This window comes from Penaeus vannamei, chromosome 36 (assembly GCF_042767895.1).
Source record: "Penaeus vannamei isolate JL-2024 chromosome 36, ASM4276789v1, whole genome shotgun sequence".
Classification (NCBI taxonomy): domain Eukaryota; kingdom Metazoa; phylum Arthropoda; class Malacostraca; order Decapoda; family Penaeidae; genus Penaeus; species Penaeus vannamei.
The window spans coordinates 28861697-28874196 of record NC_091584.1 but is presented as its reverse complement, the minus strand read 5'-3'; the positions used below and the strand labels follow the sequence as shown (position 1 = coordinate 28874196).

Genomic DNA, 12500 nt, shown 5'->3' with positions numbered 1-12500 from the left:
CCTACAACACATACCTCCTACTACTCACTCATCATCATCATTATATTCTTCCTCTTCTCCCTCCTCCTCGCCACCTCCCCCGATTCCGACCCTCCCTTCCCACCCCTTCCCTCCACCCCTCCTCCCCCCTTCCCACCTTCCCTCCAACCTCCCTCCTCACCATCACCACCTCCCTCCTCCTCCCTCCCTTCCTTCCACCTTCCCTCCATCCCATCACCACCATCACCACCTCCCACCTCACCACCTCCCTCCTCCTCCCTCCTCCTCCCTTCCCACCTTCCCTCCACCCTTCCCACCCCTTCCCTCCACCCCTCCACCCTCCCTCCTCACCATCACCCCTTCCCTCCTCCCCTCCTCCTCCCCCCTTCCCTCCTTTCCCAGCCTCCCTCCACCCCTCCACCCCTCCCTCTAAACCCATCACTAACCCCCTTCCCTCCCCTCTTTCTCCTCCCCAACAGCACGTACCTGTGGGTCGTGATGTCCGGGATGTACGGGAAGCTGGTGGTGCTCCTCATGCTGGCCTTCTGCCTCACCGAAGTGCTCGACAACCAGGTCCTGCCGCTCACGTTCCAGGTAGGTGGCGCTGGTTTTGCTCGGAGTGGGGTTTTTTGTTTGTTTTGGAGTGAATTTTTGTTTGTTTTGGAGTGATTTTTTGTTTGTTTGTTTGGAGTGGGTTTTTGTTTGTTTGGAGTGAATGTTTTTTTTTTTTTAGTGAATTTTTGTTTTTGTTTGGAGTGAATTTTTGTTTGTTTGTTTGGAGTGGGGTTTTTTGTTTGTTTTGGAGTGATTTTTTTGTTTTCTTTTGTTTGTTTAGAGTGTGGGTTTTATTTGATGTTTGGAGTGGTTTTGTTTGTTAGTTTGGAGTGAATATATATGTATATATATATATATATATATATATATATATATATATATATATATATATATATATATGTGTGTGTGTGTGTGTGTGTGTGTGTGTGTGTGTTTGTGTGTGTGTGTGTGCGCGTGTGTGTATGTGTGTGTGTGTGCGTGTGTGTGTATGTGTATGTGTGCTTATGTATATATATATATATATACATATATGTATATCTTCAGTAACACATTTATGTATATATATATATATATATATATATATATATATATATATATATATATATATATATATATATATATATATATATATATATATATATATATATATATATATATATATATATATATATATATATATATATATATATATATATATATATATATATATATATATATATATATATATATATGTGTGTGTGTGTGTGTGTGTGTGTGTGTGTGTGTGTGTGTGTGTGTGTGTGTGTGTGTGTGTGTGTGTGTGTGTATGTATATGTATATGTATATGTATGTATATATATATATATATATATATATATATATATATATATATATATATATGTGTTTTTTTTTTTTTGTGAAAGAACTGGTGAGCGAGTTTTAACACACCAGCACTCTCTCACCCCTCCCCTCTCCCCCCCCCCCCTCTCACCCCCCCCCCTCTCACCCCCTCCCTCTCCCCCGCAGGGCATCTTCCTCATGTACCTGTACGTGGGCTCCATCGTCGCCATCATGTGCATCTACGTGACCGTGATCGCCGACAACTGCCCCTCCATAACGGCCAGCAAGGAGAACCTGACGAAGAACGGGGATCCTGAGGCGGGCTCCATCACCTCCTTCGGGACGCTGAAGAGGGCGCACATCTCCCGCTCCAAGACCTCCAGGACGTCCTTCTACCTGAGGGTCGGCGCGCTGGGTGGGTCCTCCTCGAGGGGGAATTTGGGTTCTGTTTTTTTTTTTGTGTGTGTGTGTGTGTATTTTTTTGTATTTTTTGTTTTTGTGTGTGTGTGTGTTTTTTTTTGTTTTTTTTTGTGTGTGTTTTTTTGTTTGTATGTATGTACGTGTGTTTGTTTGTCTCTTTGTACGTGTTTTGTATCTTTCCTTTGCTTGACTTTTTTCCATTTTTCTTTTAATGTATTTTTTTGTTTGTCTGTACATTTGTTTTGTCTCTTTTTTACGTTTAATTTTATTCCGTGTATTTCTTTGTCTGTAAGTGTGTTTGTCTCTTTCGTGTATTTCTTTGTCTGTCTGTTTCTACGTGTATTTGTCTCTCTTTCTTATGTTTGCTCTTATTCCGTCTATTTGTTTGTGTGTCTCTTTATTCCCTAATTTACACACACATCTACACCTCACCTGACGCCGTTCCTCCTCCACCTCGTCCTCCAGTGTTCGGCCTCGGAACGCTCATCTTCAACGGCCTCGAGATCGCCATGCACTCTACCATGAAGGGCGAGTGCGTGGAGGACATCGTCTTCGCCCACCCGATCCTGCAGGCGCTCTTCACCTTCCTGCAGATGCACTTCCTCTTCGTCAACTCCGAGGTGAGGGATACGGACGCGTTCAGGATCCTTTTCTTTCTTTTTTTTCTATTTTGAGGGATACGGACACATTCAGGATCTTTTGGAGGGATACGGACATATTCAAGGATCTTTTTGAGGGATACGGACGCGTTCAGGATCTTTTTTAAAGGGATACGGACGCGTTCAAGGATCTTTTTGAGGGATACGGACGCGTTCAGGATCTTTTGGAGGGATACGGACATATTCAGGATCTTTTTGAGGGATACGGACGCGTTCAGGATTTTTTCTTTTTTTCTATTTTGAGGGATACTGACGTATTCAGGAATTTTTTGAGGGATACGGGCACATCCAGGATTTTTTTCTTATTTTTTCTTTTGAAGGATAAGGACACATTCTTTTTATTTCTTCTTTTTTTTTTTGAGGGATACAGACATATTTAGGATTTTTTAAGGGATACGTCCAAAATCCGGGATGTGGGCACATTTGGGATACACATACACACACAATCCCACACACCCACGCACAATCCCACAATCCCCCCCACACAATCCCCCCCACACAATCCCACAATCCCCCTCCACACACACACACCCACAATCCCACAATCGCCCCACACAATCCCACTCCCCCCCCCCCCACCCACACACACCCCCACAATCCCCCCCACCCACACACACCCACACAATCCCCTCCCCCCCCACAATCCCACAATCCCCCCCTCCCCCCACAATCCCACAATCCCCCCCACAGACCTAAAAAACAGACCGACACTTACGTTTCTCTCCGCGGCAGGTGATCGTGGAGAAGTTCGGGCAGGTGGCGCGGTTCGGGTTCATGCACCTGGTGGCCACCAACGTCGCCATCTGGATCCGCATGGTGGTCTGGGAGTCGGCCACTGACTCCATTGAGGTCATGTACTCCGACAGTAAGTGTTTTTTTTATATTTTTTATTTTTTATTTTATTTTTTTTTTATTTTTTTTATTTATTTTTTTTTTTTTTTTGTTAATGACTATAATGATAAATGCAAATAAATGCATCAAATCAATAAGTAAATTAATAAATATATATAAGTAATTATATAAATAAAGTAACAAATAGATAAATAAAAAAATAGATAGATAAATAGATAAATGACTAAATAAAAAGATAAATAGATTAACTAAAAAAAAATAGATGAATAGATAAATTACTAAATAAAAAGATAAATAGATAAATTACTAAATAAAATGATAAAGGGATACATAGATAAATGACTAAATAAAAAGATAAAGGGATAAATCACTAAATAAAAAGATAAATAAATATATTACTAAATACAAAGATAGATAGATAAAGGACTAAATAAAAAAGATAAATACATAAACGACTAAACAAATAGATAAATGATAAGATAAGGTAAATAGACGACTTGACCCCACCCCCGCCCCCCCTCCCTCCCCCCCGCAGTGCCCCTGGCCGAGGTGCCACCCCACGCCGAGCAGGTCCTGCGTCTGTACTCCTGCTTCCAGAACAACTCCCTGGGGCGGCTCTGGACCGACGCGCAGCCCTACCTGTTCCCGTTCCTGGTGGAGTACAGGTCAGTGGTGCCTGGGAAGGACTCGAGGACTCTAGGATATCTGGTCATTTTCTTTTTAGCTGTAGGATTTTTTTTTTTTTTTTTTTTTTTTTTTTTGGAATTCAAGGATTCCTTTTTTGAACGCTAGGATTTGTTTTATCTTTTTACTCTGGGAAACCTACTTTTTAACTAGGATTTTTTTTTTTTTTTTTTTTTTTTTTTTTTTTTTTTTGGCTCTAGGATTATTTTTTTATATTCCAGGATATTTTTTTATTCTGGGATTCCTTCTTTTTTACTCTAGGATTTTTTTTTTTTTTTGTGAGATTTTGAGTTGGGTTGTGGAAGGCTAGGGGGAGGGGGGGGGGGGGGAGGGGGGATGGAGAGAGAGAGAAAAGACTTTTTTTCTTTCTTTCTTTCTTCCTTTTTTTGATGAAGGAGGTGGAATGTTAGAAGTTTTATTTTTTGAGAAAGATCATTTTGGTTTTATTAGAGGAATGATAGGTTTTCACTCTTTTTCTCTATTTACAAGAGAGGGAAAATTATTTGATCTTGCTAATGAAAAAATATAGAATTGGAATCACAGAACTATTTATTTTATTTAGATAAAAATCGATCACGAAATATGACCTTAATGTATCCGATTTCATCAAATCCAATAGAGTAAAATCATCAAAGCAATTTTGAGAGAAATGAAAATTTTGACTCCATTATGACAGTTGATTTTTTTAATCATTTTTTTTATATCTTTCTTTTCTTCCGGTAAAGCGAGTTTCATTCTGAATTTCGATGACAGAAAATTCCGGTCATGGGAAGTGGACAGGTGGCTGACAGGTGGTCGTCTGTGTCCTTAATTTTTCATCTTAGTCATTCCTCTCCATTTTTTTTTTTTTTTTTAATAATGATAGTTATCTTCCATGCTGTCTATAAAAATGAATAGATATAGAAATAATAGATATGTGATATAGATGATAAGTAAGTAAATATTAGGGTCTCCTTGCTTTGATAAAGAGGAAGTGTAATTTTATTCTGGTTATTTTTTTATCATATATATTATCATATTTTAATTGTTTCATTTCTATTTTTATCATATCTCTTGATTAAGGTTGATTTTGGGGATTCGGGAATTATTTAATAACAGTAAGCACAGGTATTAGAATCTAGAGCAAAGTTGATTAATTTCATATAAATCTAACTGCCATTTAGATTCTCAATTGACAGAAATCTATAATTTCAAGTTCAATTTAGCTTTTGATACGTAGTAAGGTTTATAATTGATGTGTATAACACTTTCTAGAACAGAATGCAGAGAGTGTAATTATTGGCTAAGTTGAATATATTCTGTGTGTTAATTTTTCTTCTCTTTGACTCTGCATGACTGGACTTCCGTGCATGACTTTGATTGACTGGACTCCACACCTCAGGGCTGGACACACTGCACTTACTAAAAAAAAAAAAAAAAAAAAAAAAAAAAAGTTTAATAAACCCTAACTGCTGTTAATAAGACTGGGGCTATTTTCTCCCTTCGATATAACTGGTTAATGACTTTTATTAACAACTACAACTGTGTGAAGTTTTAAACTGGTTTTACGAACACACAAAGAGTAATTAAAGATAGTAATAAAGGGGGCCTCCATATGACGCTGCTTGCTTGGATCGTGACGTCACGAAACCCCGCCCCCTCCTCCCCCTTCCAACCAATCATACCCCTCCTCCATCCTCATCCCCCGTTTGGCCACGCCCTTCCTCCCCCGCCTGACCAATCACGCCCCTTCTCCCCCTCTGCTTAGCCCCGCCCCCAACCTGACCGCCACTGCCGTCAGACAATGACATGACTCGTGTGTTTACCTGCTGACGGACCTTCAGTATCTCGCGCTGACGTCATGGCTGGGCGTCAGCCGATGTGGGACGTTACTGACATCAGTTAATTAGCGCTTCAGACATATGTTGATGTCAGCCAGTGCATGACATCAGTCGCATTTCAAGCGCTACTATGCACTGTGTGTTGTCAGCCACGATACACATTTAGAAAATTGACAGCACCTTCTGTAGTGTATAGTGGTCACTGTACACAGACGATGACTGTGAGATACAAGTCACTATACATCGTCAGAGATTATGAGCTACGAGACACTACACCATCAGTGGTTGTATAATTCAGTCGCTTTAAACCATCAGTCACTATACAGCATCTTGTAGTGCGATCTCAGTCACCATATGTCGCTGCTGACAGTGATATATCAGTCACCACATCCTAAGATATGGTGATCTACTGACTGTATGGTGACAACACCCTCTGTCGCTGCACACCAGCTTGGTCACCATACGAAGCCAGTCACGTCCACATGTTGGAGACTGAGTGAAATAAAAGATGTGAACTTGTCTTTTTGGGAAAAAAATGCACCAAAAGTTTTCGTTCAAGATCAGCGTTACTTGGGCGAATGTTGTCGTAGAAGAGAATTGGACTGGACGAAATTACTGTCATAGACAATAGATACAGGCATGTACACACACATACATACGCACACACACGCACACACACACACACACACACACACACACACACACACACACACACACACACACACACACACACACACACACACACACACACACACACACACACACACACACACACACACACACACACACACACACACACAAACACAAACACACACACACACACACAAACACAAACACACACACACACACACACTCACACACACACACACACACACACACACACACACACACACACACTAACACATACATATATATATATATATATATATATATATATATATATATATATATATATATATATATATATATATATATATATATATATATATATATATACAGTATATATATACGTTATATAAGCTAGTCCGTGTTAGAAGGCAAAGACGACTCCCGAATGAAGATAAAGAGACAGCCATGAAACCGAAAGAAGACATCCTAGAAAAAGACAAAAAAAAAGAAAGGAAAATCGCCCCTATGCGAGCCGCCCACACAAAAGACGCCCGCGCGACCCCGCCCACGCACCAGACACGAAGGACGACCGAGACGGTTCTCACGCCCACCATTTTCCTCTCTCTTTCTTATGAGAATTTTGCAGGTCTTTCGCGGGCGCTGGCAACGCTGGGCGCCGTCCCTTGGCTGCTCTCCAGACCTGCAGCGTTGCCAAGGAGGAGAAGAGGCCAAGAAAGGGAAGAAAAGGAAGGAGGAAGAAGAAGAGGAGAGGGAGGAATAGGAAGAGAAGGAGGAGGAGGAGGAGAAGGAGTGGGCGGCGGGATCATGAGCCTCGCCCACGTCTGGACACGGGGGGGGGGGGGGGTGAGGGGAAAGGGAGGGTGTGGGTGGAACACATTTATTGCTTTGTATATTTATGAGAAACATTTGCACGTGTACATTCTTAAGTGATGTGTATATTCTATATAAATACGTACATGTATGCACGAATGTGTGTGTTTATGAATGCATATTCGTGTATATTCATAAAATATGCCTCATGTGTATGTGTTCCTGTGTGCGTATATGTGTATTTAAATACATATGTATATATACATAGTCACCGATATACACACGTATCTGATGACCATATGTGTATGTGATTGTGACTCTGTGTGTGTGTGTGTGTGTGTGTGTGTGTGTGTGTGTGTGTGTGTGTGTGTGTGTGTGTGCAAAGGCCAGCGCCCCTCGTCTCCGCTCGGGCGCCAGGCGGGTGTGAAAGGGGGAGGGGGAGGGGGAGGGGGGTGTCTGAGTGGTAGTGAAGGCGAGATCTCGATCTGTGTGTATGTGTGTGTGTGTGTGTGTGTCTTTGTGTGTGTGTGTGTGTATGTGGTTCTAAGTATGTATTTATATACAATATGTACATGGATTCGCAATCCAAGATGCATTTTGGCTCGCACCTTTAACCAAAGAATCTTGCTTTAACTTGCTCCCCGCGAGGAAATCTTGGCTAATCTTCCAAGAGGCAAGTCTTCGCAACCTAATTTTGTGATATTCAGCTTCAAAACTTTTTTTCAACCGAGAAATCTTGACGAAACCCGATCGCCAAAATGCAGCTTGAAGAGAAACACCGCCTTTTGGTCTCATATCATGATTTCCCGTTTTCTTTAACCTATATCTACTCTTTTCTGTGTCTTGTCTTTCGTTTTCTATGAAACGGATTCATGATTATCAAGGAATATTTTTTCTATCTGTTTTTCTTTATATTTTTATGGTCTATGTTTTTTTTAAGAATGTGTAATTCATTTGATTAACAGGTATTTGTATATCAATATCACTGTCACATTTTTATTTCTGTTCTCTTGTTTCTATTTAATTCTTTTTCGCTCTTATTCACTGCATCGTCCACTCACGTCATTCTCCTCCCTTCCCCTTCATTTTCTTTTCATTCCTTCTCCCTCTCTCTTATCATTCCCGTCTTTATTCTCTCCCCTCTCCTTCCGTCTTTACTCCATTTTATTTTATTTTCTTCCTTCCTCTTGTCTTCTTTTCCGATTTTTGTCTCCTCATCATCCATCCTTTCTCCATCTCCATCATCCTCTCCTCTTTCCCCCCACTCATCTTCTTTCCTTCCCCCTCACCCCCTTCTCCCTCTTCCCCCTTTATCTTACCACCTTTCCCCTGTCTCTCCCCTCCTCCCTCCCTCCCATCCCTCCCTCCTTCCCATCCTACCATTCCCCCAATCCCTCTTCCCCTCCCATTCCCCCAATCCCTCTTCCCCTCCCCTCCTCCCATTCCCCCTCCCCCTCCCTCCTTCCCATTCCCTTTCCCCCTCCCTACCTCCCATTCCCCCTCCACCTCCCTACCTCCCATTCCATCCCCCTCCCTCCCATTGCCCCACCCATTCTAACCCCCCCCTTCTCCCCTCCCCCCTCCACAGCCTGATCGCGGCGGCCGTCACCTACATCATGTGGTGCAACGTCGGCAAGGAGAAGATGAAGAAGTTGGGGCACTTGGGCAAGGCGGCGGTCGAGGACTCCGCCACGCTGGACAAGAGGGGCGTCCGCAAGGGATACTGGAAGGTGCGGCTTGGGGCCCGTGGGCGTCGTGGGCGTCTTGGGAGGACTTGTTGTTTAGTTGTTTTTTTTTTTTTTTTTTTTTTTTTTTTTTTAGGGTTGGGTGTTTTTGTTGTTGATTTTTGTCAGGGTTTTAATATTTTCCTTTTTTATTTTTTTGTATCTGGGTTGAGATTTATTGGATATATATCTATTTTTCTTGTGTATGTGCATATAGATATATATGTACTTGTGTATATACATCTTTGTATACATTATGTTAATATATATTACTAATTAGTTTTATCTGTTTCATCTCTCACGTGTTATTTTTTCTCACTATTCACTCGCCCCCCCCCCCCAGGTCGACTGCCGCTCCGCCTCCAAGGGCCTGTTCCTCGGGCTGCTGTGCCTCGTGGGCGGCATCGTGATCCTCATCATGTTCTTCGTGATGAAGAACGAGGACGACTTCCAGGACACGATGTTCTGGATCAGCAACGCCACGCAGATGATCATCCTGGGGCTGGCGGTCATCAGCACCATCATCGGCTTCCTGCAGATCCCCAAGCTCTCGGTGTCGACCTCGAAGCCGCTCGACCTCGACCGCCTCCTCCTCTCGACGACCATCATCGGCGTCTACCTCTTCGCCGTCTTCGGCATGATCGTCGGGGGAATCAACTACACCGACTCGCAATCGCTCGCCACCTTCTGCGTGCACGCACTGCTGCTCGTGCAGGTAAGGGGGAGGGGGAGAGGGAGGGGAGGGAGGGGAGAGGGAGGGAAGAGGAGGATGGAAGAGGGGTGGGGGAGGTAGAGGAGAGAGGGATGGGGAGGGAGGGGAGAAGAAGGGAATAGGAGGATGGAAGAGGGGTGGGGGAGGTAGAGGAGAGAGGGATGGGGAGGGAGGGGAGAAGAAGGGAAGAGGGTAGGGGAGGGAGGTAAGGGAGAGGGGTGGGGAAGGAGAAAGAGGGAAAGGAGGGAGGAAAGGGATGGGAAGGAAAAGGAGGGATGCAAAACGTAGAAAGGGGAAAAACAGGAGAGAAAGAGAGAGGAGAGATTAGATTTTAGAAAGAAAGAGGGGAAAGAATTTAGAATATGGTGGACAGAAATAAAGAGGGAGAGAGAGAGAGTTTTTGTCTTTGCGTTATTCATGAACGTTACATAACACAAAATCAAGTCAAACCGCTTGACGATTTCCCTTGTTTACACTGATACCTTTGGCCACCGAGCAAGGCATTCTAAAGCATCGCCGCCCCTTTTCCAGGTGTCTCTGCAGGGGATGCTGGTGGCGGAGGCGAGCCGGCGCACCTGCACCTCCAGGTACCAGATGCTGACGAAGCCGGGCCGCCAAGTGATCACGTTCCTGCTGTTCGCCAACATCACGCTGTGGATCCTGGACACCTTCATGACCCACACGAGGATCTCCCAGCACTTCCAGTTCTCCTTCTACGGGACGCTGGCGTGGGGCATCATCTCGAGGATCTCCGTGCCGCTGCTCATCCTTTACCGCTTCCACTCGGCCGTCATCCTCGTCGAGATCTGGAAGAACACCTACAGGACCAAGGCCGACTAGGAAGCACCACCTCCAGCCAGCTCAGAACCAAGCGGCCAGGCCCATCACCCTCCTCCTCCTCCTCCTCAGGATTTCGGTTCGCCCTCGGACTCGGACGCGATTCGCTCCTCTCCGGGGAGGCGAACCGCCCCCCTACCTCCTCCTCCTCCTCCCCCTCCCGCCTCCCGACCCGCTCGCCCTCGACATGGTGAGGACTTGACTCCTTCCTCCCAAAGACAGTCTCGACTGCTTGTTTCGACACGCCCTCCTCTTCCTCCTTCGCAGCTTTACTCTCCTCTTCTTCAACGCCCTCTTCCCTCTCCTCCACTTCCTTCCTTCCACGCTCCTCCGCCTCCGCCCTCCGCCAGGGCTCCCCGACTGCCGGCGCCGCCCTCCTCCTCCTGTTCTTCAGGAGAGTCTCAGATCTCCGCCACTGTCCCCGTCACGACCCACGTGATCCCCTTCCGCCCCGACTCTCACACTCCCCAACGACTCTACGACCAGATGGACCTGTACAACTTTTCTCAGGACTCACTCGCGCGCCCCGCGTCCCACGTCGTGCCGCCCGGCGCCCACGAGACGCCGCACATGACGCTCGTGTCACCGGCGGAGGCGCACTCCACCGACGAGAGGAAGAACAGGCTCAAGCGCAGGGACCTCAAGTTGCGGAAGCTCCTGTTCGGCGCCGACGTCAGCCTGCAGCGACAGCGCAGCCTCGTCATCAAGGAGCTCATGGTGGGCCACGGGCACCAGGGCTGCCTCATGTCGTCGCGGCCCGTGCAGAAGGAGCTCCGGAAGCTCCTCCGCAAGACGATGAGGCTCGACAAGGACAAGACCAAGAAGAGCTCCCCGTACGAGAAGCTGCGCCGCTGGGTGACGCGGCGGAGGACGGGGAGGTCCCAGCTGGAGAACCCCTCCGACTGCAGTGCCACCAGCAGCACCTGCCACGACGTGTACGACCTTGACCACAGGCGCGACCCAGACAGCGCGTACGACCAGGGCAACACGCACGACCACGGCCCCAAGGACACAGGGACGGACTCGTACCTCACCCCCAAACGACTCGACTCTAGACGCTCCTCCCGACGCAGCCGACGCTCCCCCTTCCCCAGGCGCTCTCTCTCGACCCGGAGCGGCAGCAGAAGGCGGCGACGAAGGGAAGGGCGCTACCACCTGGAGGGCGACGCGATCCGCAACGACCGCGCCAGTTTCAGGAGTAGCAGGAGCTTCCAGCGGGACACGTTCAGAAGACACTCGTCCAGGAGCTTCAGGGACGCTCGGCCTCGGTCCCCCTTCCTCGGCCTCGAGAGACGCAGGTCCTCGAGGAGGAGCCAGAGGGAGCCGCGCTCTCCGCGAGACGGAAGGCGCCGCGCGAGCCCCGCGTCGCCGGCGCCCCGACGGCACCGCTGGCCGTCGGGCTCCCTGCGGCGCCGCGACTGGGAGGACCGGACGAGCGGCCGCATTCCGAGGTCGGCCTCGCTGTCGTCTCGCCACAGCCGCCCGCTGACGTCCTCCAGCCGGCGCGGAACCAGCTCGGGGCGCCCGGACTCGCGGCTGGAGCGCGTCCGGCAGGCGTGGCAGGAGGACGAGGACTACTACCTGAACCCGTTCGACTCGTGGCGGCTGCGGCACCAGACCCACCGCCCGGGGTTCTCGTCGCCGTCGCCGCCGCGCTCGCCCGGGGACGCCGTCGTGCCGGAGAGGATGTTCCCGGACCGCACGCCCATCCGACAGCGCCTGCGCGAGTCGTGGCGGGCCAAGGAGAGGGACGACGACGGACTTCCGAGGCGCCCGACGCCCCGACAGCGCCCGCCCTCCGAGGAAGGCGAGCCGGAGGCCGACTCGCCGCCGCCCGGCCCGCCGCCGCTCGTCCCGCAGCCCGCCGACGTGTTCTTCCTCCGACGCCCGACCGACAGTCCCTTCTTCCCCCCCACGTCCGTCCCCCACCCCCTTTCCCCCGCGCCCATGCCCCACCCCCTTTCCCCCACGCCCCTCCCCCACCCCCTTCCCCCCGGAC

The 12500-nt window shown here is 47.6% G+C and overlaps 2 protein-coding genes across 2 annotated transcripts in view; both read left to right on the top strand.

Moving 5' to 3' along the window:
- The window catches only part of LOC113809840 (proton channel OtopLc), a 40275-nt gene extending 29635 nt beyond the window's left edge, over nucleotides 1–10640 (top strand). Inside the window, exons 4-11 of the mRNA XM_070114795.1 lie at nucleotides 459–573; nucleotides 1540–1768; nucleotides 2239–2393; nucleotides 3165–3297; nucleotides 3820–3949; nucleotides 8817–8958; nucleotides 9296–9667; nucleotides 10196–10640. Coding sequence (XP_069970896.1) covers nucleotides 459–573; nucleotides 1540–1768; nucleotides 2239–2393; nucleotides 3165–3297; nucleotides 3820–3949; nucleotides 8817–8958; nucleotides 9296–9667; nucleotides 10196–10504 — 1585 coding nt within the window. The 3' untranslated portion in view covers nucleotides 10505–10640. The remainder of the gene's footprint in view (nucleotides 1–458; nucleotides 574–1539; nucleotides 1769–2238; nucleotides 2394–3164; nucleotides 3298–3819; nucleotides 3950–8816; nucleotides 8959–9295; nucleotides 9668–10195) is intronic.
- Nucleotides 10641–10987: 347 nt separating this feature from the next.
- LOC113809841 (serine/arginine repetitive matrix protein 1) overlaps nucleotides 10988–12500 on the top strand; it is a 1671-nt gene continuing 158 nt past the window's right edge. Inside the window, exon 1 of the mRNA XM_070114949.1 lies at nucleotides 10988–12500. This exon is cut by the window's right edge and continues 158 nt beyond it. Coding sequence (XP_069971050.1) covers nucleotides 10988–12500 — 1513 coding nt within the window.